The following is a 26,332-nucleotide window of genomic DNA, read 5'->3' as shown; positions in this document are numbered from 1 at the left end:
ACTGAAGGCACTCACAGGGCATCTCTTCACGCAGCTGCACTCTGTCCCCCTAAGGTTTTTGAGCTGGAAGGTCCTTTTCCTGGTGGCGGCAGAAGAAAGACTCAGAATTCAAAATGACCTTAACAGATTGGAGGAGTGAATGTTGGTACTTACCATGGTAAGTTCCTTCTCTGTAGGGAAAATTGGGAGGTGACACCAAATTTGCAGGTGACACCAAATGCCAGTGCCTTAAATCAGTATGTGAGCAGATCCACACCGCATAGCCCACCTGCTTTTTCTTCTTTTTTTCTTTTTTTAATCTTTAAAAGTAATCTGTATTAGATATTCAAACCATACACATCAAATTTAAAATCATACACACATACAATAAAAATTGACTTCATATTGCTTTTACATTGATTATCTTGAAATATATAACATTCCTATGCTTCGTCTCCTTTTCAAAATTATTCCCTTACACCTTGAGTAATCAATTAAAGCATCTCACCAATTCTGTTACTATTCCTTCTTTTTTTCAAATTAGCCCAGCTGCTTTTCTTGATGTCCATGGACAGTGCCAACATTGAAGGGAGAAAGCCTTTGCATGTTCAGCTGTAGGCGCAAAGGTATCAACACAATCACAATCTGCACAAAAGCTCCACATTGTTAACAGATAGGGAAGCTGGCGTGCATGGGGTAGGACTAATTGGCAAACCCCCACTCACAAGTTGAAGTGGCGAACAGGTCTGAAGGGGGCAAGGAAAGGGCCAGTGGTAACAGCATTAGGAGGACCCACCAACTCTATAGAAACGGAGTTTACATTACTCCTGGCAATTAGCCATGAAAAATGAAGGCTATTTCACACTTTGTAAAGAGAAACAGTGATTTAGAGCATGGCAACTGTCATTTATGTGGGGGGAAAGGCCCATGTGTTCCCTGGTAAGGAAGAAAACTTGTTCACTTGTGGCTGCTTTTTTAGTGCTGTGGTCCATAAGTGTATTTTGCCACAAAAACTGACTCCTTTGTGGAGTACTTAAGTATGGTTAGCACCAAGGTCTTTACTGAACACAGGTGCTCAGATATAGCTGGGAAATTAAATGCAAACTCTAAAAAAAGATGTAATCTTTATGTGCAGACTATAACTGCCTTAAAATACTTCTTTTTCCAATATAATTGCAGCAGCATACGCAACCATTCATGCACTGTTACACAAAAGAACCAGATTTACACCATATATGGACTAATACGTAGTGATTATTTTCATATATTGGGGCATGGGATTTGTACATGTTTGTACATGCACAGCCAATTGTGAAAATGTTCTTATTTAAGCATGGTAAAACAAACCATGACTCGTATGAAACAAGATACAACATTATCACAATTCAGAAGACTGGACTTATTAGAAATTTTTGACATACACATGTGCACATACACAGGCATTTTATATAATTTGTCTGTGTCAGCCACATACAAAATTGCTTAGAAATCAAGCAGAAATTGGGCCATGGGCTGTTAAAAAGTGGATAGTTTTTGATTTAATGAACATCTCTTCTGAGTAAGATTGTTGCTGGAGCTTTCTCATAAGAGCACAGAGCAGTGCATGGAAGGTTAGCCTTGTTGCACTTCTGACATTCTTTCCCGCAGCCACAAGGGAGCAGATCATAGCAAGTTAGGGAGGCATGATTTGTTTATCCTGCCTTTATTCAAGGACTCTCCATGCTTACTCCCTGCCTGGATTTCTCTACCATGTAACTCTGGCTGTGAGCTACCTCTGAATTGTTTTGTTTATTCAGGTTGGTCCATCCAGTTTCATTTATGTCATGTTCTCAGGCAGAAACACTGTTCAGTTACAGGTATGGGTTTGTTGCTATGGGTATTATAATGGGACTGTGAAGTCTTGGGTCCATTTCCAAAGAGGCTCTGTTGTAACTTGCATTTGTGATGTGGATGGTTAGCTTGTTCTAGCTAACGTGGCTTTAGGAGGCCCCGGCATCAACAACCAAACCAATGAACAGGTGCACCAGCTGCACCTGTCAGAACCAGCTACTGAAATTCAGCAGTCACAAACACATGCATACACATGCTGCTTGGGAGATGTCTGTTCCAATTGGACTGATGTTGCTTGCACAACCCTGTAAGAAAGGTCTCGTAGCCAGGTTGCCTCTAATGTCAAAGACTTATCTTCGTCCCCTTAATGTGTTAACATCTATGAACAGGACGAATTTGGACGAAAAAGGGGGAGGAGTGGCAGGTACAAGACACATTCTTGAAATGTCACGTGATAGAGAGTCCCAAGTGTACTGCTGTTCTTCTATAGTTTCATCACAAGGCCCACACAGTAGCAATGATCTGATTGATACACAACAAATACATTGAAATGCATTGCTGTATATCTGAAGTTGAGACAAACACCAGCTTAGATCAGATGGACGTTGCCTAGGAAGTATGAAGATGAGTTTGTGGTCGTGATTGGGAAGGTGGTTGGACCCAAGCCTTGGTACAAGGAATAGCAATGGTAGGAAATGCAAGCTTATTTCCCCAAACAACCATGTAGCATGCATTAGAAGACCACCCTAAATCCCAGTGGCAACTTTATACATGTTGTTGCACCCTGCCTATGGTAACTCATTCAGAAACAGGAAATTAGCCACTTTGAGGTTTCAAGCATGTTTTGAAGACTGAATACATAGTAGTGATTGGTTTCAGTACTGGGCAATTGTGATGGCAAAAATACTGTGCTTGGCATAAGTCTACATGTGCTCTCTGGAGAATGTTTCTTTGTGTATCTGGATGTGTTAATGGAACTCTCTCACACATATACCGTTTTTTGTTTTTGCATTTGACCATGTAATTATGCATGCTGGATCCCACTTTATCTGAAACATAAGGCTACATTATCAACATAGCATTTTCAAGTTGCCAAAGAACTTGGAAAGCTTTAGAAGAGAGGGAATTTGTTCATCCTCTATAGAAAGGAAATTGCAAACCCTTCTGCAGATGAGACACATAAAAAAATGGAGAAAATTGGCCAATACCATTTAAATGTGTTCATAAAATAACAGCTGATAGAAAGAACCAAACTAAATTGATGACAGTACACATCATAACTAAGTAATGTTATTTGGTACCTCAACAGCTAAGGGGTCAAAGAAAGGAATCAAGTTCACCTTAGTGAAAAAGAGATGTGCAGCTCTTTTTATAAATGTGTTGGCTGCCAAAAATGAGATGAGAATCTCAATGATATATTCAGACATGAAGAATCATTTCCTGGACTTAGAAAAACAACAGCCTCTTCCACATGGAATGCTCTGCTGGAGCTTACTGATGTACATTGTGTTTACCATCATGTTACATTACAGAATATGCTATGCATCCTGTTGGGAGGTTCATCATACTGCTCTACAACCAAACAAGCACCTGTGCTGAAGAACTCTGTGAAAAGTATTCTACCAACATGAGCTGCTTTCAAAGGCTTGCTCTTCCTTCCCCAATAAGCTATAGCTGGAAGTGACTGGATAATGAACTAAATATTAGAACGATGTAAAACAAAAAACACCCTCTGAACATCAGTGTTTGCTAAATAACCTGCTTATGCTGGCTCAGCTATTGGTTGCAAAGCACTGGAAGAAATCAAGCTTTCCTTTTATGGATATGTGGCTTCAAAGTTTGGTCTCAACAAAGATTACCCACTTTTAAAGACTGGAACAGTGGAAAATCCACACTGATAAACAATTGGATACCTTTTGTATTATACTGGAATGGAATTAAAATGTGAAGTACATCAAGACACATTGAATATTGTATAAATTCATTATTTTATAAAAAATACTAACAATTTTTAAAGATATAGAGAAATTATTTGAAAAATTCAGAAATGCCACTTTTTACATTCATAGTCAAAACCTTAAGGGCTTTTTGAGGTAATAAACACATACATACAAATAAATAAAGAATCTGCTTACTTCTGTACTTCTGTTAGCCTCTATCCAGCACCAGGGAGCCATGATGGTTAGGGATGTAAGGGTCTTGTGCTAATTTTTACTTTAAAAATACAGGTAAATTGCAGCTTATGCACATTAACTTTAGTGCATTCAGCTTTACATGGTCGGCAAAACAAGTTAGAAAGGGGGCAATTGTGAAAAAAGACTTTGGCAATCCCATCCATCCAATGTGTTTTGACTATATGCTATTTTGGCTTTACACACTATCCCCAGAACGTAACCCCTGTGTAAGTTGAGAATGGTCTGTAAATAAGTCTGAAGATATTTTAGCCCACAGAGCATTTTCTTACCCACTCAGTCACAGCAGCAGATAGAAATCAGGCATATGGGACATTTGTCTTCCATCAAGCAGTAAACCTATACAGTGGGATATGGGTTGCAGAAGGAGCCTTAGCATAGTGCAACTGCTCAGGTTTTGCATGATGTCCAGCCCCACTCTTGACCATCATGCATTCAGACCAGCATTTGCACAATTTGTGTAAAGGTAATAGGTAAAGGTAAATGACCCCTGGTTGGTTAAGTCCAGTCAAAAGCGACTATAGGGGACGGCACTCATCTCACTTCAGGCTGAAGGAGCTGACGTTTGTCCACAGACAGCTTTCCAGGTAATGTGGCCAGCATGACTAAACCTCTTGTGACACAACAGGACACCATGACGGAAGCCAGAGCATACGAAACGCCATTTACCTTTTCACCGCAGCGGTACTTATTTATCTACTTGCACTCGTGTGCTTTTGAACTGCTAGGTTGGTAGAAGCTGGGACAGAGCAATGGGAGCTCACCCTGTTGCACGGATTTGAACCACCAACCGTCCAGTCAGCAAGCCCAAGAGGCTCAGTGGTTTAGACCACAGTGCCACCCACATCCCTATGTACAAATTGTGTACACAAATGGGAATCCTGCAAAAAGCAGGGCTATCCACGTTCCTCAATTATCTTCTCAGCTTTTTCTTTCCCTACACTCCCTTTAGGATACTGTTTCTTTGTTTATACATTACCTACATTTACTTAATCCCCTTGAACTCTTAATTTAAATTACTTGCCTCCCAGTACCTCTTCCCAGTCTATCCAGATTAATAAACAGTAGATTTAAAAGTCTTTTGTGTGTGTTAGCATGTCCCCACCCTAGCTTTCTTTGATCCAAATGTTTAACACTGCTTGTCTCTTCTTTTAAACAGATACCATTTTTAATCAAGAACTGTGGACCTGAAGAAACTAAGTGTAAGTAACTTTTGTTTTCTGAGTACTCTGTTTCCCTGTGCTTGTGGAGTAGCACATTACCAGTATTTTGTCTCAAAAATGCCAAGCCCATACCCTCCAACATGTTGCAGCGGAAAACCGGGATCCCTGCCTTCTGGAGCCACGCTGTTGTGTGAATCATGTGACCCACATGAGAACATGCCCCCCAAAAAGGATGTCCTGATTTAATTGGGACAATTAAGGGGTATGCAAGCCAGCAAAGACTAACCAAGATTAGATAGTGGCATGCTACTTACTGGTAGCAGTGAACAGAAAAAGAGGCCTAGTCTACACTAGAACTTTCAAACTGGGCCCCTTACGTTCCTTTTGTTATTTTTCTGTGCACATTCAACTAGAAGACCCACATAACTCTGTTAAATTACTGAACTTACATATGTAGAATCTCAAAAGATAGCAGCACACCTTTTGGGGTGGTTTGCTATGGTCTGAATTCTAAAAGATTCAGCCCAACTGTCAGGCATAAATAGAAATAGCACTGGGTGTGGGTGCACAGGGTAATTTTATGACATGAAAATGTAATTTTTGCATTGCTTTGTTACTGCACACTGTATCTTCAATAAAGGTTTGGCAATCATTTTGCTTGAATGTGTATTTTTGTCAAACTCCCACAAGACTGGCCGGGCAGGTCTTACATTCTCATTCTTAATCATGGCTACTCACACATTCAAATTCACATTTAAAAAACAACGTTCTGTCTATCTCCAGCTTTATTTCATCCAATATATCAGTTTCCTGGTTTTTGTTTTTTGTTGATTTATTTTCTGGCCTGAAACAGCACTATATGCAATTATATTCTACAACAATTCTTTGATTGTTGTTTCTGGTTTGGTAGCCAGAGGTCTTCCTTCTCTGCCTCTCCATTTCTGTATCCAATTGTAGTCCCAGAATAAAAGGACAGACACTTGTCAAAAGCTGTAGCCCACCAGCCATATTTGGGTGTTTGGTTCCACCTGACCATTTTGTTGCAATCCCCCTTGTGACTGGGCACAACTCCCCCTCGTTACTGTGCTATGTGACACTTTAAAATGAGCGTCCTTATTCACTCTGCAGTCCCTAACCCTTCTGACCAGGCTTTGTTTGGAGGTGTCACTGGGAGGGAAGTGTTCTTTTTTCTGCTCTTATATGTAGTCTGCTGTACTGCAGTTCTGTAGTCACCTGATTTTGATTTATGAGAGTAGCATTGCTAAGCTGGTAATAAGTAGACCATTTATACTATTCCTGAAGTCAGGGTGAGCCTGCCTCATTAATTATTGTTCTGGGAATGGGTTACATAAGTCATGTACAGGCAGGGATGTTGCCAGAGGGGAAGGCAGAACTACTCAGGTGCTCATGAATTCAGCAAGCCACCATCTGGTTTTGGCAGTCTAGTGGGTTGGAATCTCCTTAAAAGTGCAGCACAACTTACATTAATTGTAGCAAATCCTATGTAAAAATTGATGGGGATATCCTAGTAAATCCCTACAAGTAGGCATGCCATTCACATTCTGCTCTATTCCAGGTTTCTCCTACGTTATCCAGTCTAAGATACAAACATATACAAATGAGCTTGGAGCAGCTTGATTTTCTCTCATTCCACTGCCATTTACCTGGGAGCGAGCACCCTTGAACTTAATTGCACTTACATCTGAGTAAACACGGTTAGGAATGTGCTGCTAGACTGCAAATCATTTGGAACAGAAGTAGTGCTTCCCTGAGTTTAAATAAACTTTGACATAGAATCACAGAACTGTAGAGTTGGAAGGGAACCTGAGGGTCATCTAGTCCAACCCCCTGCAATGCAGGAATCTCAGCTAAAGCATCCATGACAGATGGCCATTCAACCTCTGCTTGAAAACCTCCAAAAAAGGAGAGTCCGCCACCTTCCAAGGTTCCACGGTCAAACAGCTCTTACTTTCAGAAAGTTCTTCCTGATGTTTAGTCAGAATCTCATTTCTTGTAACTTGAAGCCATTGGTTCAAGTTACCTGAAGCAGGAGAAAACAACTTGCTCCACACCCAACTCCCTCAACTGTTCCTCATAAGGCTTGGTTTCCAGACCCTTGATCATCTTGGTCGCCCTCCTCTGCACACATTCTAGCTTGTCAATATCCTTCTTAAATTGTAGTGCCCAGAGCTGAACACAGTACTCAGGTGTGGTCTACTATTACTTCCCTTGATCAGGACACCGTATCTGGGCATAAAGTTATAAGTAGAAAATAGGAACTAACAACATTACTTGGCACAAACGACAAGGGTAAGTAATAGTGGTATGTTGGTGCACTAGTTTCAGAGCAGCAATCAAGAATAGGTACTTCGGATAAATGGGGCAACTGGAAGAGAAATGTAGAAAAGTTATCACTGCAAATTTTTCAGATGCTTCTCTAGCAATCTCTGCACACTCCTGCTCTCCCAGCACGTGGGTGTGGGTGCTATCACGCAGATGACCACCACTCCTCAATACCCCAGAGAGTGCCTGTGGATTCCAGACTTCTTGTGGTTTGGTTTTTCTTCTTCAGCAGCTATGTCACCAATTCTACCAGCACTACTGCGACTACTGATCCCACATGATTCAGAGTGGTTCACAGGGTTTTTCACATCTTCGGCATAACGTCATAATGACAAATTTAGCAAGAGGCTGACAGGCCAAAAAGCAAGGGTTGTCAGGTCAGTTCCAGCTCAGGCCAGCAGTTCCTCACCTCTGGGTTAAAAGAATTGACTTTCACAATGGCCTACTCAATAATAATAATAATAATATTTATTATTTGTACCCCGCCCATCTGGCTGGACCTCCCCAGCCACTCTGGGCGGCTTCCAACAAAAATCAGATACAAAAATATCACACATTAAAAACTTCCCTGAAAAGGGCTGCCTTCAGGTATTTTCTGAATGTCAGGTAGTTGTTTATCTCCTTGACCTGTGATGGGAGGGCGTTCCACAGGGCGGGCGCCACTACCGAGAAGGCCCTCTGCCTCGTTCCCTGTAGCTTTGCTTCTCGCAGTGAGGGAACCGCCAGAAGGCCCTCGGCACTGGATCTCAGTGTCCAGGCTGAATGATGGGGGTGGGACGCTCCTTCAGGTATACAGGACCGAGGCCGTTTAGGGCTTTAAAGGTCAGCACCAACACTTTGAATTGTGCCCGGAAACGTACTGGGAGCCAATGTAGATCTCTCAGGACCGGTGTTATGTGGTCCCGGCGGCCACTCCCAGTCACCAGTCTAGCTGCCGCATTCTGGATTAATTGCAGTTTCCGGGTCACCAACACAATAAATCCTATGTTCATCCTGCTTTACTAGTTTGGGATTTAGAAAGTTTTTGCCTAAGGAAGGGTGGGAATGTGAACAAACTGACAACACCTGTAGCAACTCTGTTAGGCAATTGCAACACTAGAGGCGTATGGCTTCACCTGGTGGGGCTGGGAAAGCCACCCACATATTAGTATTGCACAGAGAAATTTAAACTGTTAAGAGTTGGTGGTGGCGCCAATTTTCTAATCCATCCTAGCAGTTGTTAAAATATAAGGCAGGCTACCTTCCTCACAAGGTCATCACCTGGGATGGTGGGCCATTAAGAACAAAAGGCAATAGTCATTAAAAGAACACATGAAATGGGGTTCTGTGCCAGATAGCAAATGGGTGGGGGTCGAAAGGACGAAAGCCTGAGTTTGAAAGCAAAGTTTGTGTTATGTGAGCTAGAAGCTGGAAAAAAAGCAGCAAGCAGAGCATCAGAGAGCAATGTTCGATTTCTGATTGAATCTAAGGCTGCAGCTATTAGAGAAACAAGACCCTTTTAGGGTGCTGATGCTGTAGGCTCAGGTTGTAAATAAATTATATATCAGAAATACACCACAGTCTCTGCTGTCACTCAGTTACAAAAGGAAACATGGACCCGGAGTGAGTGCCTGGAATCCCTGGAAGCTTGCTCAGAAATTGGGGTAGTCAACAATATTTTAGTTCACAGGGTGCCTTACACAAATTTACCTTTTGTGCTGTTGCCACATCTACAGGTTATGTCCTGGCTCCTGTCCAAAACATGTGGATAGAGGCTCTTACTTTTAAGTAGGCAATAGATCTTTGTTCAGACAAGTAACAGCCATTTTCAGATTATAAACCGAGGCTCCCTAATTCTTCTGAATAGGACAAAAAAAGCAAACTGGAGCTGGTACTTTAAGACATGAAAACAAACAAGGTATCACACACCACTATCATATGCTGGCATTAATTACAAGAGATATAAAACTAGGTGAAATGAGAGCAAGGTATTTAAAATGATTTTTTTTAAAAAAAGTTTTGACATTCCTACTTGCTAGTTAACAAATGGAGCAATGCAGATAATAGCTTAAAAGAGAGTAGAAAATTGTCAGAAAGACAGCAAGATGAAAACTATCCATTCATTTGCACAAAAGCTACAGGTCACAAATGAAGTGATACATATTGGGGCAAAACGGTTGCTAATGGAGTCTGAGCTGGTGGTGACAGACCAAGAAGGAAACCTTGAGTTTGTGGTTAATAGCTGAATAAGGCAATGACCCAGCATGTGGCAGCTATGATAAAGACAAATTTCATGTTAGGGATCATTAGGGAAAAGATTGAAAATAAAACTGCCAATCTCCTGCCATTCAACAATTCTATGGATTAACCATGATTGGAATATTGTGTAAAGTTCTGGTTGCCCCATTTCAAAATGGATATTGTATAACTGAAAAAGGGCAACCAAAATGATCAAAGTGGACAAAGTGACTTCCCAAGAGGAAAGGTTACAGCATTTGGATTTTTTATTTTACTTCAGAGAAAAGGCACATGAGACATGACAAATATATAAAATTATACATGGTGTGGAAAGTGGATAGAAAGTAGTTTTTCTCCCTCCATGTTAGAAGCTGGGGCAATGCAATAAAGCTGAAAGTTGGAAGATTCAGGACAGATAAAAGTACAGAGTATTTCCTGCTCCTACAAGAAGTACCGGTAGTAATAGCCACCAGCTTGGATGACTTTAAAAGATTATAGACAAATTCACAGATGATAAAGCTATCAATGGTGTTTACTTGATGGCTATGTACAGTACCTCCTCCATTGTTGAAGTCAATACAGCATGTGTCAACACCAGGACTGCATGTGGGGATGGTGCTCGCGTCCTGCTGCAGGCTTCCCATTGCCATCCAGTTGGCTACTGTGAGAACAGGATGCTGGACTAGATGGGCCTTTGGCCTGATCCAATTGGCCTCTTAATTTTTCTAGATAGTCTCTCCAAGTGACTGGGTTGTCATGTAATGTGTTCATTATTACAACTGACACTCCAGACAATGATGTTGAGATAATCCTGCTTTTTTTAATCATTGCTAAAGTTTAACTCCCACACAACTGGGCATTACCAAGTACTGTAATTTCATATAGCGTGTAATGGTTGAGATAATCCTCTATAATCCTATGGGTTTTTCCCTTGAGTCGCAGGATACCTCACAAACCTCCTTGTATACATTTTCTTATGGTGAAGGCCTACCCACCATCTCTTACACTGGATAAACTGAATGTGCACCAATACAATATGAAGGTGCTGTAAGAGATGGACAGCAGAAAATGATAGTTGGGTATAGAAGTTTTCCATAAAGAAATCAAGTCAAATGTGCCTATAACCAAAATATCTGCAATCAAATGCTTACTCTAAGCATTGTACTTAGAGAATCACCACAATAAAAGTGTATTTAAAAGCAATTTGAAGTTCACTATAGATACAAACTGGGATAAATATATCCAATTAAAAGTGTTGCTAGAAAAGGAACAGCAACAGTAACAGAAGTTAGCTTCAAAGTGAAGCTAACGGCCAATTCCTCTATCATATGGAATGGACCTCCTGAGAAGAAGGTATCTGTATACTAATAACTTTCTCGAGAAAGAAGAGAGAGTATCTTATTTATTTTATTAAATTTGTATGCTGCTCTTCATCCGAAGATCACAGAGCAGTTCACAACACAAAAAAACAAAATGAGAACACAAAATATTAACAAAACAAAAACAAAACCAATACCAATAATCCTCTTTCCACAAACACATTTTAAAGGCCAAAGAATGTCAATCAGCCAAAGCCCTGGTTATAGAGAAATGCTTTTGCCTGGTGCCCAAAGCTATAAAATGGGGCTTTCCCCCCATATGCAAAAAGCTAAAAGATCCAATGCAACCTTCAGCCAAATGATTTATAGACACATGAACAATGAGATGAAGTCTTGTGATGTGTATTTTTTTGTGATGTGTATTCTTGTTATTATTAATTTTTGTTTGTTTGTGGTCTATGTAAAACTTGAAAGAAATAAAGAGTTTATTAAAAAAAAAACTAAAAAAAACAATGAGATGAAGTGAAACGTCTTGGGAGCTATAGCAGATACACCATGCAGGAAAAGTCACATAGCTGGCTACATGCCTGCAAGAAATTTGGGTGGTTCAAAAGTATTTGCCAATGCACATGAAAAGTTGTGAACATGCCTGTATAGATCTTAAACAGATACCCTCTGCATTGCAAGGCACTTGTTGCTTGCTGATGACATCATTTCTGAAGAGATACCTAGGGCTTGCTGATCAGAAGGTCGGTGGTTCAAATCCCCGCAACAGGGTGAGCTCCTGTTGCTCAGTCCCAGCTCCTGCCCACCTAGCAATTCGAAAGCACGTCAAATTGCAAGTAGATAAATAGGTACCGCTCCGGCGGGAAGGTAAACGGCGTTTCTGTGCGCTGCTCTGGTTTGCCAGAAGCGGCTTAGTCATGCTGGCCACATGATCCGGAAGCTGTACGCCGGCTCCCTCGGCCAGTAACGTGAGATGAGCGCCGCAACCCGAGAGTCGGACACGACTGGAACTAATGGTGAGGGGTCCCTTTACCTTTTTACCTCCTCCTGGGGAGCATAGATTTGAGCCTGCTTGCCCAACCATCTGGGGGGGGGGATAATTAGTTTTATTACGAGCTACTGTCTCCTATCATTTCCTCAGTTATGCCCCAATGAGGGAAAAACACTGTGGAGTTCAACCACACACAAATATCTCTAAGGAGAGTTGAAGAACTTAGCGGGGCAACATCTGCGCCCCCTCCCCCCAGCAGCCTCTTCCGATAACAGCAGTAGTAAGACTTCAGGCATGAAGGTCCCACGAGCCTCTTTTCATCCAGCACGTAAATATCTATATTGGGATCTGCTGCCCCTGTGGATCTTGCTTCCCGATGCAGTCGCCTCACCTTTGCCTCATGGTTGGGCCGGCCTTGAGCGTATGACTGCCTTCCCAGCGGACGTTGGACTCCACACGCGAGACACCCGATTGCTCCCCGCCTTCAATTTCCCCGCCGGAAAAAAACCGCCCACCTGCTTACCGCGTGGCCTCCAGATGAATGAAGAAGGCCTCGGCCAATCAGAGGCAAAGGAATAGGCTCCACCCCACCCCACCCCTGAGTACGCACTCGCGAAGGTACCAGCTTTTCTGTGTGGAGGAGGGCGGATTCGGGGAGAAAGAATGACTTGAGTAGGCCTCCGCGAGCGTGGACTCCCTGCGCGCTCCCCGCGAGCTGCAAAACGTCCAATGGGAGAGCGCGCGAGGGAATCAGCCAGCCAATGGCTACGCCGCGGGGGCGGGGCAGTTCCGTGGGATAGGCCCGGCAGGAGCCGGGCGGGCTCATTCTCGCCTCAGCCGTCTCGTCGTTGTGGTCGCGGGAGCTACGGCGGCGCTATGGGGGCCTCAGATTCTTTCTTGTCTTCCTACGCCGGCCTCTTCTACTGGGTCGGGGTGTCGAGCGTCGCCTACTTCGTGTGGCTGCAGCTTCAGCGCGTACTTTATGCCGTCCGCCTGTGGGTGCTGGGCGACCCGGCGGCGGTGGGCCCGCACCTGGGCGCGTGGGCAGGTGAGTCTACCCGCCCTCCGCCGCGCCGGTACCCCTTGGCTCGGAACTCTTCAGTGGAGGCCTCGGCATCCAACCCCCTTTTCCTTCTCTTGCTCCTTCGAGGTCTCTCCTCACAGTCCGGCCGGTGCCTTACACTCCTAGGCCTCTGTTCAGCCCTAGCAGTTTTCGGTTGCCTTCGTTTCTTCTTCTCCCCACTTCGTCAAACTCGCGCACGCCTTTTCTCTCCTGCGCAAGTGTGCTTGTGTCTTTCTCTAGCCCCTTTTATGTTGGCGGGGGTTAACTTTTGAGCGTTTCTCCAGGTTTTGAGAGGAGTTCTCCTTGTTCACCCCACCTCCTTACTGGCATTGGACTGGAATAAAGTGCGGTACACACTCAAGGTCACTCGCCACGGATTAGCCCGATCACTTCACATGCTGCTGCTGCTTTTCTGTAATCGGCGCTGTGGCAGATTTGGGGCGGGAAGAGTAAGTCTGTACATACTTTAATTGTTTAAAATTCTGTGCCCAGCGAAAGCTTCAACTGCACAGTAAGATTTATAAGATGAGTTCTTGCTTTTATACTTTTAAAAAGCCTTTACTTCTCTTTTGATGCATACTTATAGAGGTAATAATGTTTTTAGTGTTGTTGGTTATTGATGTAGATGGATTCCTGGCCACATGTATTGGAGGGGGACGACGATGTTATCTTGTTAATTGTTGTGATTTGGTTCCATCATAGAGATTGAGCGTTCAGAAGCAGGAATTGATAGTAATTATAGATTTTTTTGATCCAAGGAAAGTGGGGATAATCCTTTGTATCTACAGTATCTGCCTTTTGGCCCTTTCTCCCAAGAAATATTTATTTAGGGTCATTATTGAATTCATGTAAGACATCTTACTGGTAGAATGGAGCTTACTAGAATAGTTTTATCCTGTGCTTGGATCCCTTAAGGGTTAGGATGCCTATGGTATACTGAGGTTACCTTATACCCCAATTTTCTACAATTGAGAGTTACTCAACATAGTTTCCAAGTTTTTTTTTTTTAAAAAACAAGGAAAAGCAATGATAAAGGCAAAGCTTCTGAAATGGAAATTTAAAGCAGAATTAAAAGAACCTAAAGCAGGAACACTTTTTTTTAGAGTTTCTTTATAATGTAAAGGCTCTCATTAGGAGCCAAGTAAAGAAAATCAGAGTTATGCTTTTGTTTGATTGCTCTGCAACTGACCTGTATGAGCTTTTGAAACATGTTCTCATTTATGTTAATGTAATCAATAAATTTAATTATTGCCCCTGGTAAACTGCCAGTGTATTATAATATATGCATCATAGGGTCATGAATAATGTAGATTTTCCCCCTTAAAGAAATTAAAAACCTTATAAAATTGCTGATAACATAATATTTCTTTGTCATTGTACAGTACAGTGAAATTGGATGCCATCCCATCAAAACAACACAGAACACACTTCAGCTATGAAAACACGTACATACATACCCATCACAACTCTCTAGTTACAGCATTTAAGATGGTTATAGCTGTTGAATAGAAACTATTTTTTAATCTATTTGTTCTTGATTTAATTGTTCTATATCTCTTGCCCGAAGGCAGTAGCGCAAAAAGACTACCGGTATATCTAGGATGAGATGGAACTTTTAAAATATTTTTTACTTTAAGGCAATGGGAACTGTATAGTTCTTCCAAAGATTGGAGGGGATGACCAATAATATTTCCGGCTGTGGTTATGACCTTCTGGAGCACCTTCTTCTCCATTACTGTACAACTGGAGAACCAAGCACAAATACAATATGTAAGAATGCTCTCTATTGAGCTGCGGTAAAAGGACACCAGCATTTTCTCACTCAGATTGTTCTTCTTTAAAAGTCTGAGAAAATAAGTTCTCTGCTGGGCTTTCTTTACCAGAGCAGTGGTATTTGCACTCCAAGTCATACCCTGCTTGATAGTAACTCCTAAAAACTTGAATACAGTCACCCTCTCCACCCGATCCCCGCCAATATTCAGGGGCTGAATATCCCCCCCCCCCGGTAGTCCGCTAACAGTTCCTTGGTCTTGGCAGTATTAAGAGCCAGATTATTTTCTCCACACCTTTTATTAAACCAGCTTCTGTGCTTGTCAGTATGTGCCAGCTAGTAGCTCTTGATTTTTTTTTTTGAATTCTTCACCAGTAGTACCTTTAAAATTTAATTCTACTTTTCTGTTCTATTCTCTGGAACTGTGCAGAGTCATGTGCTGCAGTAGCTAGAATAGCATCCTGTGTGAGGCAAATAGGCATTACTTGTTTAACTCTGCCACATTTGCTTCTAGTAACAACTCCAAGTGCCCTTGAGTTACACCTTTGTTGGCATATTTTGCTCTGATTTCATTTAAGATGTTGCTATCCTTGTCTTTCTTGCTCTTCTATAGTACTCTTGAGACACTTTTGTATTATGGGCAGGTTATTCTGTAGTGCTGACACAGCAATCCTGATGGCAGTACCGACTTGTGTAGTGGCCTGGGGCAGTTTATATTGTGATTTTATGGGGTTTGGGGTGCCATAAATTAAGTGCTATAATTTAATCAATGCTTGGCTGCATTTAGCAGTGTAAAAATACAGGCCAGCCTGATAATGGCCGGTTTGTTAAGCAAACAAAGGCAGGGAATATGAGCCATTAACAGAGACTCTCTGTGCTGGACAGCAAAATGGGTGGAGCTCCACTCTGAACTGTGGGTAGCTAGCAGAAGACATTGCCAGTGTTTCTAGAAGGGAGTTTCAGGATTACAGTGGGAAATGATGTAAACTGGAGGGAAAACAGTTGCAGTTTGCAAGTGGTAGCAGGCTGGCAAAAGTGGGGAGAGAGCACAATGTGGGCAGACGGTTTGAATCCAAGGCTGCAGAAATGGAAGAAATGAAACCCTCTTGGAGTGTAATCCTGGAAGCCCCTACACCATAGGCTTAGGATGTATATATGTGTAAATAAACCATGTAACTTAAAGACATCACAGTCTCTACTGTGCCTTATTTCCAAAAGGAAACACAGACCCTGGGTAAGTGCCTGACCCCTGAAATCTTGCACTTCTGTGGAGATTGGAGTGGTGTGCAACAGTAAGATAAGAGGTGAAGTTTTACTGGCATTGGGGATTTCAATGCGCAACCCCATGCTCTTTGTGCAGTGATGCATGCATTACGACTATACTCGTTTATATTAACTGAAATTCTTGTTTTGTCCCAGAGTGTATCTTTGTCTAGTATCACTTGTGGAAGATATAGAAGTTTGATATTCCAAAAGAATCATTCCTAAATGGTTGATGTCATCGATGTGTAAAATGCAAAAGGAACAAGAACCCTGACTTCACAAGGAGTTGCTATGACTATCCAAATAAAATAAAAAGGCTACCACTCTCCACAACTATTTACCCCTCTCTGTATCCCATAATATTCACCCTTGTCTTTCTGCAGTAGTACATATTCTGCATCCCTTTCTTTCCCCTTTTTTCTTGTCTCTTTCTTATCCCCACCCCGTCTTTATTTCTTCTGAGTTCAGTAGCTGGAGTTTCACAACTAGTTTTCATTATTTCAATACAGTAATTCTCACTGTCTCAATCAGATTAGTCAGGTTCCAACAGACTGGAAAAACTAGTTCTAACTTTATCAGATCCTTCTAAATTCATGGTAAGAAGCAGTGATAGAATGTACTGTAGACAAGCTCCCATCCCTTCATCCCCCAATACTGGGAAGCCTGTTTGGCCTGCAGATTTGCACATACACAGAGAGAGAGATAGGAAAAGGCTATATATGGCTGAAGCTGCACATAGTTAGGGAGAGGACAGTGGTCTGCGCTTGGGTCTTATCTTGAGCAGGCTTGTGCTAATGTAATGTTTTTATTTTCATACAGTAAAAGGTCCAAATAAAAATGTTTTACGTACTCATTTTTTTCATAGATAACGTTTTAGGAATACGAGCATGTTGTGTGCTAAAAAGGCACTTAGATACTTCTACAAAAGTGCAAAATTTTAAACAGTTCACAATATAATGGTGTCATGTTAATTGTCTTAATACAACTCTAGGAGTCAGATGAACCACTTTTTAATACATTCTTAACAATTTAAATAAAAGTTTCTGAGAAAAAAAACCCATATCCGGTAGCTTGATGGCTGAGTATAGGCATACTAATTTAATTTTATAATCAGTTCCATTGGATAGCTTCCAAGACTCCAACTTTGGCAATCAAATTACATAATATTTATCCATTAGTACTTTCCTGCCACACTAAAACAACCTTCATCCTGATATCACTCACCTGATAATTCCATCAACCTATCAGATAATGTGTGGGTGTGCCTGTCTGTGTAGCTCTACCTAGGAGATTACATCTTGTGAAAACTGCATAATCTTGATCAGTTGATCCCAAATCCCACCCCCTCTTTAAAAATGCTTAGAGAACTGGCAGAGCACTCTTTGCTCCTTTTTTCTTTTGCCTTTTATAGCAGTGGTAATGCACTGTGCTATATGCCTTAAGATTTTTTAATTGTTTTTTGGCTTTTTATATCTTACACTCTATTTTATTGTAGTACAATTTAAATTTCACAGAGTTCTGTAGAATTCAAATTGTAAGCGTTTTTCACAGGCATGCTGTGGACCACACAAATACAGCTGATGGTCTGTGGACCACAGTTTGGGAACCCCCAGTCTAGGTGAATGATTATCAGAGAGTACTGAAACATGAGCATATTGTCCATGTGCTTAAGAGATACGCCACAGACATTATTTCTGGACTTCGCTCATGCTGTTGACAGTCCACAAGCTGCTTCTCACTTTCCCAAATAATGTGACATGTTCAGTGCCTTAGGCCAATTGCTCATTCTACACATGTAGCCACATACTTGAGATTATATTTGAGAGCAGCCTAGAGTAAAACAGCACTTTTCCAAGTTAACCTCCCTCAAAACATGTTACATTTACCATACATTAGCCATTATTCTCACATGCAATTCTAAAACCGAGTTTGTTCTTCGTGGAAAACCATACCCTTGCAGAAGGAAAATAGGAATGGTGGGGCTGTAGGGTGGTATTCAACTAAGGTTTACTCATAGTAAACCCAGTGAAATTAATCAACTTATTTGTCACTTTCATTTATTTTAATTAGTCTTCTCTGCATAAAAATTAGCTGAATATCACCTTTAGTTTCTTTACCTCCTTACTTCTAGTCTGCTGTATGTAAAAGTGTCATCCAGTGATGTCCACCAGTTTGCTCAGCAGATCTTCTGTTTTCTATTTTCCCTTCCAGAACAGATTTTAGGGGCACATCGGGGTGTGGAAAGGAAGAAGCCTAGATGTGCAGGTGGATGGCTGCTTGCACTATGGTTTGATCTTGCTCATATCAGCAACTAAAGGTCCTCAGGGTTACATTTACATTAAAAAATATCAGGCAACTATATTAAAATTAAAACTTGTAAGAATTACTTCAGCCAGAGATATCCTATCCACATCTGTCTCCCATTATTTAAGATAGAGACATAAACCCATCTTTGTTTCCGATAACATTGTGGTTTGTCCATATAGTCCATATAGGTAAGCCAAAATTCCACTCCTTTAATACATGCTTTGAGGTGGTCCAATTTACCGTGTGTTGAAACACAGCTAGTTTGGAATCTTGTACCTGTACCTGTCTTCCAGAAAAGTACCTCTCAGTTTTAACAAATGCTTTAGTAGGGGATAGGACAAACTTTCTATTTGTCTTCATCCTCATAGTATGACATTTGGGAATGGGACATGTTAATCCAGATAAAATCTCACTAGGGTGGAATAAACAGCCTAGTTTTCCTCTGTACAACCATCTCTTGTTCCTCAGTCAGGAATAAAGGCAGTGTGGACAAGTTGTTAGAGTGCTGGGCTAGGACCTGGGAGGCCAGGATTCAGGTCCCTACTCAGCCTTGAAGCCTACCAGGTGAGACTTTGGGCTAGTCAAACAGCCTAACATACCGTATTTTTCTCTCCATAAGACACACCTTTTTCCTCCTAAAAAGTAAGGGGAAATATCTGTGTGCCTTATGGAACGAATGGTGGTCCCTGGAGCTGAATTGCCCAGGGGCCAAAAGAGGATCATGCTTTTTATTTTACAAAGAGAAAAGGGGGTGTTGAAAGAACCCAGCTGATCAGTTGATCAGCAAGAGATCGGGAGAGAGATAAGAGTCCCCGGCTCCCTTTCAGCCCCGCCTTCTTGCCCAGGCCTCCATTGTTGAATATGCTGCAGAGGGAGATTGTTTGTTTCCCCAGCGACATGTGACTGGCTGATTAGATTATCTGTCTGGAAACTGTAGAAAAGGCTCCCTTTCCTTTAGAAGTCACAGAAATGCGAGTTGAACCCCATAAAAACGGGGCTTTTCCTCTTTGCATTTCCACCTTTGCAAAAGAAGCTTTGCTTTTCCCCCTTTGCAAAAAAGCTGCAAAACTTTTAGCTGATCCTCAAAAACACAGGGCTTTCCCCTTTGCAAAAAAGCTGCAAAACTTTTAGCTGATCCTCAAAAAAAACAGGGCTTTTAAAGGAGGAAAACCAGAAAAATATTTTTTTCCCTTGTTTCCTCCTCTAAAAACGAGGTGGTTCAGTGCGCCCTATTTAGCGAAAAATACGGTACCTCACATGGTTCTTGTGAGGATAAAATTTCCTCTTTAGCTCTTTGGGGGGGAAAGGTGGGTTATAAATGTAATAATAAATAAATAAAATCTGCAGTCTTTACACCCAAGCACAAAATACATAAGGGATATTGTGCACCTCTAGAAGACATTCATCCCACAGCATAAGGCAGAGGTTTTCAACATTTTTCAGTCCACGGCTCCCTTAATGAACTACACTCTTTCTGTGGCACCCCTGTGGGGCTCAGGAGCTCAGTTATGTCACCCCTTGCCTCCAGAGCTGGCAGCCTCTCACCCTTTTGCAAACACTTTCCCTTGTGGAGTGTTTCCTCAGCCTCCTCTCCTTTCCCCTCTCCTTGGGAGTCCTGCTGCTGCCCCTGGTCTCTGAGCTGCCCCCCCCAAAAGGTGGCTCCCATAGGCACCATTCCCCTGCAAAGCTTATAGCCAGGGCTGTAATAAAAAGCTATGCAAGCCTTTGGGAGGCAGAGACATGAGAGGGCATCAGAGGAGGGAGGGAAGGAAAGAGGGACAGAGGCCAGTGTTGCCCACGGTACCCCTGACCATCATTCAAAGCACCCCAGGGTGCCATGGCACACAAACCACTGGTGTAGGGAATCAGTTACCACTATTTCCTCTGACTTGTGCAATCTATACAGATATATTGGAAATGGATTTTTATTATTTTTTATATTAGAACTTTAAAAATAAAAAATACAGTATATAAAAACAAGTGTTAGGGGTTGCCAAGTTGTACCTACATCTTGAAAAATCCAGAAGCGGCAAGAAAATTGCAGCTGCTGTGGCACATTGTGTCTTTATTAATCACTTTGCCCTGCATCTTTTGTAGGAATCAGAAGTTGAGCCCCCCCCCCAAAAAAAACTGGTGAGCAAGGGGATTGGTTGCAATATAATGAACATAGGCACAATCCATGTGAACTGTCCCTTATAACCTAATGGAATGGTATCAGTTGAGTGTACAAGACCCCACATACTGCAAATCCTGGATGTGGGTCTTTGTGAAAATGCTGGAAGAAGCCACACAGACACAACCGAGATAGAGATGTAGGATGGACCAGCAGGCCTGACACTTCCATGTCTCACAATGCCTGTGAATTTTCCCAGATGCCTTTACCCCTCATCCATACACACACTTTTTGTTTGATAGTTAATCAATACTTACAATATTATTCTGCTCTTCCATTGGAGTCTTTAAGAGTGGCTTAGCATTTAAGAGGATAAAAGTATAAAATAAGATAATTAAGGGCTGCTTCAGCATAATCTCAATAAACAAAAAAAAAAAAAAAACAGAAAAACACAAAACAAAAATTCTGGGTTATTTTAAGATATTTGCCTTGCAGTGAAAACACATAATTGAAGACAGTCAGATCTTGGGGAAGAACATTCCTCAATACCTATAGTTATGAACAACAGAAGGCCCCCTTTGTGATCATCACTCACCTCAGAAGGCAGGGAGAAGCCTCAAAGGGCCTACAAAGATGGTGTTTAGATTGGCAGGTTCATGTGGGGGGAGGCAGTCCTCCAAGTATCTGGGTCTTAAGCGATTTGAGGCTTTAAATATGAAAACCAGCTCATTGACTTTTACCTGGAAATGAACTAGGAAGTTACAGAGTTTTGAGAGGGATTCCATTTGACCAATCCCAGATAGAAATCTAGCTGCAGTTTGTTGTTCCAGTTGAAGTTTCCTTGTAGTCTTTAAATGCACACTACGGCTCATTAAAGTAGTCTAAATGGATTGTCACTAGTACATGAATAACTGGCAAAACTTTCTCTATGGGGTTGGAACTAGTGCAACAGCTGTAGTTGGTTGAACATAATTTCTATGACAGAATCCACTTGGACTTCCACAGATGGGGCCAGCTCTAACAGCACCCTCAAGCTCCAGCCTGACCCTTAGAGGGGAGCAAGTAGGAAAAATAGTTGTCCTATTTATTGCATAAGTGTTCTGTAAGGATTGGTAGTTCATCGTGTACCATCCTTTCTGGGGGTATTTGGCCCCCTTTGAAACCTGCAAGGCAGATTCCATGCTTTCCATTGTGCTGCTAAAGAAAGGGGAGAGAATGAGAAAGGGAGGGACGGAGGGACTTGGTCATATCTCGTGTTGCGCACCTCCACAATCTGGAAGTCCTCCAGAGCGCGCAGAACCATTCTGCGCATGCGCAGAAGCGCAAAAACCTGCAGACTTCCGGGTTTTTTCTTTCTTTCCTTTTTTTTTTGGTTCATTCGTGTTACGTACACCCAGGTTACATGGCACGACCCGGAACGGATCGTGTACGTAACACGGGGTACCACTGTACTTAAACACTTAAATTTCAGTCCTTGGACCATCATGTGAACTTGTACTTACTGGTTTTTTTCTTTTATTAAGAATCTTGGATAGCTTTTTAGAAATAAAAACATAAACCATGCATTCTGGTTTTGCTGGGACAGACCTGACTTGATATTTGGCACATGCAGAAGTGAGCAAATTGTCGTTGCTCAGCTCCTTTAGTTAGAAGAAAGTTTCTTGGTGAAGTTAGAAGTGTTTACTTTTACATTGCATGTTCTCATAATTGTTGTTGCCTTTTACTTAACCAGAAGGAACAATGACTTTTTAAGCTGCCCTGTAAATGCAGATATGATGCATCTAAACCATACAATTAATAGAGACCCTGTGTAATTTTTAGAGCATGTAAAATGTTGAGTTATATGCAGTTGCTTCTTAACTGTTCAAGTAAACCCCTCTGGCAGTTTTTCTAAAGAAACTTGAAGAGTGAGTAGTGTAATGAAGAAGTTGCTTCATGGTCATGTTTGTTGGGAAAACATTCTGGTTTGAAATTGATTGTGCTTTTGAGAGTGTCTTAGCTGTAGAATGAAGCTTTTTTATGTATTGCTACACAGCATCCTCTGTTGGCTAACTTGTGAATCGACCTCCTTATTTTTATGCCTACAACTGTAGCGTTCCTTTAAAAATACAGTATTCTCTTCAGTTATGTAATTACTGTACTGCCAAACAGTTGAACACAACAGTGAAGGCTGGTATGTGTATAATATATATCTCTAACGTAGGAATCTTCACTGAACAATGTTGGTGCATTATTTTAAAATGTATTGTAATAAACATCTATGCTGCTCCTTGATTGTGTTTCCACTGGTGTCCCAACTAAATTAACCCTATTTGGCTCATATATAATTTCAGATTTACTCAGATCTTGAATGGACTTCCTTGACAGAGTGAGGCAGCCACTCCACCTATAGAAGGAAATACTTTGGGTGGGGTGGCTTTCTTTGTTAAGAGTTATTGCACATGCAGGCAAAGATGTCAACAAAGTTCTCCTGAGGCAGGCTCATAAAAGACCACCTCAAGCAAGAAGCAAGCTTTCAAATCCCTGAGTCCTCTCAGAGCTTGGTTTTTGATCTGAGCTGGAAAGCATTCCCAACTATTCCTGTTCATCCCTTAATATCTGTGAAATGCCTCCCAAAGTGGTTTACAACCATATTAAATTACCAATTAAAAATATTGTCAAAACCATTAACATTTAAAACATCCACGGTCCATCCAAATATAAAGCAGCATACCACAAAAGAAAAGAAATAATATAATGATGTAAAAACACGGCATACAACTTAGATCCCAAAGGCCATGGTAAAAGAAGTCTATCTAGTTTTCTGTATTTTGGCCTGTTATGTTAGTTCATGAAATCAGATGTTGTCAGTTTGAACAGTTACTTGTATAGAAAGGAAAATTCTGTGCTTATGTTAAGTTCATTTCCCACCATAACTTGGGCTACTTCATACCTTGTATACATGAGAAATACTTTCGTGTAGGCAATAAAATGCAGTTTATTTATTCTTTATTATTACCGCAGGGCTTGCAAAATGGAGCTGTTCCACCAGGCCTTTGGCCAAGGCAGTCTGACCCCCTTTCTCCTTCTGTAATCTTCATAGAACTCTAACCCGATGATTGCCATTAATTTGATTCTGAATTGATTCTAGAATGTGTTTTAATTAATTGACACTGCGATTTTATGTACACTGTGCTATTTTTACCTGTTGTTAGCTGCTCTAAGCCTGGCTTTGGCCAGGGAGGGCGGGATACAAATAAAAAATTATTATTATTATTATTACAACAACATATGAAGCTGTTCTATTATCACACCTTCGGTCCATTTAGTCCAGGATTTTCTATTTTGAATGTCAGCAGCTCTTTGGGATCTTGGACAGAGGTCTCTTCCATCACCTGTTTATTACCTTATCCTTTCACTGAAGATTTGGGATTTGAACCTAAGACCTTCTTGATGCAAAGCATTTGCTCCAGCACTCCTCATGCTTGTAGATAACTGTATGTGATAAGCAACATGTAGGATTATACATTGCTTCCTTTCCTATACAGAAATTTGATGTACACCCTTTAAGCTCTATGTTTAAGCCAATTTAAGGGTTGCTTTCCCCACATTTCTGCTGTGGATCTTTTTTATTTTTTGGCACACCTTTCTTGCATGCTTTCAAACACCACTGCGAATCTCTGGAACTCATGATTGAGTAGGGCTCCTAATAGTGTATTTATAGTGTGGTCGCAGACATGTGAATATATGTACTGAAAGGGCACTGAATTGTGGAAACACAGAAATATATCTGTCTTTTAACTTGTGAAGGAGCCTGAATTATTGGTATTGGGACACACCATATATTGTGTTTAACTTCTTCAGTAAACTGAGCATTGTGAATTGGCCAGTCTTTGAATTCAGTTGCACCATTCATCTGCTTATGCTGTCGTATGAATGTGCTGTGTTCCCAGTGAGCAGTGGGACTCAACTGCTTGTTTGGTGAATAGATGTGACTGAACCCCAAAGGGGAGAAGTGCCATGTGTCAAGGACATGCTCAAAATCCATGTGTTCTTAACCGGGATGAGGGATTGCTATGGTGAGCATAGCATTCTGATGCCTATATAGTGTCCTCTTTGTTCTTTCAGTGAAAATAAGATACATCAAACAAACTAACAGAAATGCTTAAAGAAGCTTGATAGTTGCACTTCTGTCTTTATATTGTTGAGCTTCTCTACAGGGCAAACAGCCTTCCTGTTAATGCTCAGTATTGAATAGTATTTTAAGAAAGCATTTTGGCTTCCTTCATGGCATTTATAAACAAAAGTAACTTATACTTACTCAGCCACAAATGAACAATTGCAGAACTTTTTTCAAGAAAGTCTCAGATAAATCAAATAAGTATTTATTTATCCTAATGGTTAAGTTCCGACATAATGGCAATCCATGCTGTAGAAGCCTAGAATAAATAGACTTTGATGTTCTCTATCTGGTGTTCTGCAGTTTCCCCTTCCTGGTTTGCTATTAGGTTCATGATGGCAAGTGGTGGTTTGCTGTGAACCAAGAGTGGAGAGAATTGTATCAAGTGAGGGTAGGAGAAAGTGAGAAGCCAGTGCTCATTCCAGGCTATTTTTCATAATGCCAAGAGGGTGTTGGAGGGTGACTTCAGATCTCAGTCAGCCATGTAGCTCACTAGATGTTCATGGTCTAATCCCTGCCTTTCATACTGGTGTACTTCACAAGTGACATCAGGTGTGGGGCAGATCTGGGGAAATTGACATGTGGGCAAAACTGGGGCCTGGCCAAATTTGACCCCCTGGCCAGAATTTCCCCACCCCTGATAAAAATAATATGAGAGGGTAGAAATGTGAACCAAAATGAAGACATGTTGAATGTAAATATAATGTTAACATTTCACCATATTGAAATGTATATTTGAATATGCAAAGCAAATATATGTCAAGCAAAATATGTTGGGTTTTGTGTGTGTGTGTGTGTGTGTGTGTGTGTGTATTTGTTCAAGATGGAAGAGGAAATAAAACAGGGAATTTTTAGTTTTCCCATTGTACAATCAGCTTTAGTGTATCTCCTTTCTGACACCATAGTATAAAATAGAGAGGTGGCAAGTCATCTTTTAACGGGCTTATGTACTTTCTTATAAAGTGCTATAAGGCAGCTTCTTGGAGAGACTTTATGGTTGTTACATCATTTTAGCTAAGAATAGATGTTGTGATGTGTAAAATAGCTTACTTGCATCCCAAATAGACACAATAGACAAAAATGGTTTTCATGAAGGTTGCAATAGGATACATTACATCTTAATTTTTAAATATTGAGAGCATTCTGTCATGAGTTGCAGATATTAAAAATTAAGAAGTACATTGTTCTGTTGCCTAGAGTGTAAGGAGGAATATTCCTTTACAGAAATGGGCATTTCTGATTGCTACTAGCTTCTGCAGTCTACAAATTTGAAAGTAAATGCACACCATAAATCTAGATTTCTGTATGTTTCTCTTTCTTGCAAATAGAATGTTTTCAATAACCATTTCCCCTCTTCCTGCATTGTGAAATGGTGGCAGCATATCAGCAAGGAATTGCATTGGTATTCTAGAAGCATAGCCAAACCAGACAGGTCTGCAGCACACTAGTCTATTTTTAGACTGTAGGTTGCCATTTTTATCCTGTAAAAATATTCATCAGTGTCTGGGTGACAGGCCATCAGTTTTTGTAAATGTGGCAGAGACCATATTTACCCTTCTACCTATCTACTCTGTTTTATGCTTTGCAGTGTGTAGTTTGGAGTAGGGGGAGGTGGT

General features: G+C 41.2%; 1 protein-coding gene across 1 annotated transcript in view; it reads left to right on the top strand.

Annotated features, from left to right (window-relative positions):
- The first annotated feature begins 12,841 nt into the window (after nt 1-12,841).
- The window catches only part of HSD17B12 (hydroxysteroid 17-beta dehydrogenase 12), a 52,170-nt gene continuing 38,679 nt past the window's right edge, over nt 12,842-26,332 (top strand). Inside the window, exon 1 of the mRNA XM_033149534.1 lies at nt 12,842-13,088. Within this exon, the coding sequence (XP_033005425.1) occupies nt 12,917-13,088 (172 nt within the window). The 5' untranslated portion in view covers nt 12,842-12,916. The remainder of the gene's footprint in view (nt 13,089-26,332) is intronic.

The sequence above is a fragment of the Lacerta agilis genome, chromosome 1, assembly GCF_009819535.1.
Source record: "Lacerta agilis isolate rLacAgi1 chromosome 1, rLacAgi1.pri, whole genome shotgun sequence".
Lineage (NCBI taxonomy): Eukaryota > Metazoa > Chordata > Lepidosauria > Squamata > Lacertidae > Lacerta > Lacerta agilis.
Note: the sequence above shows the minus strand (reverse complement) of the source record. Positions and strands in the feature narration are given on the sequence as shown.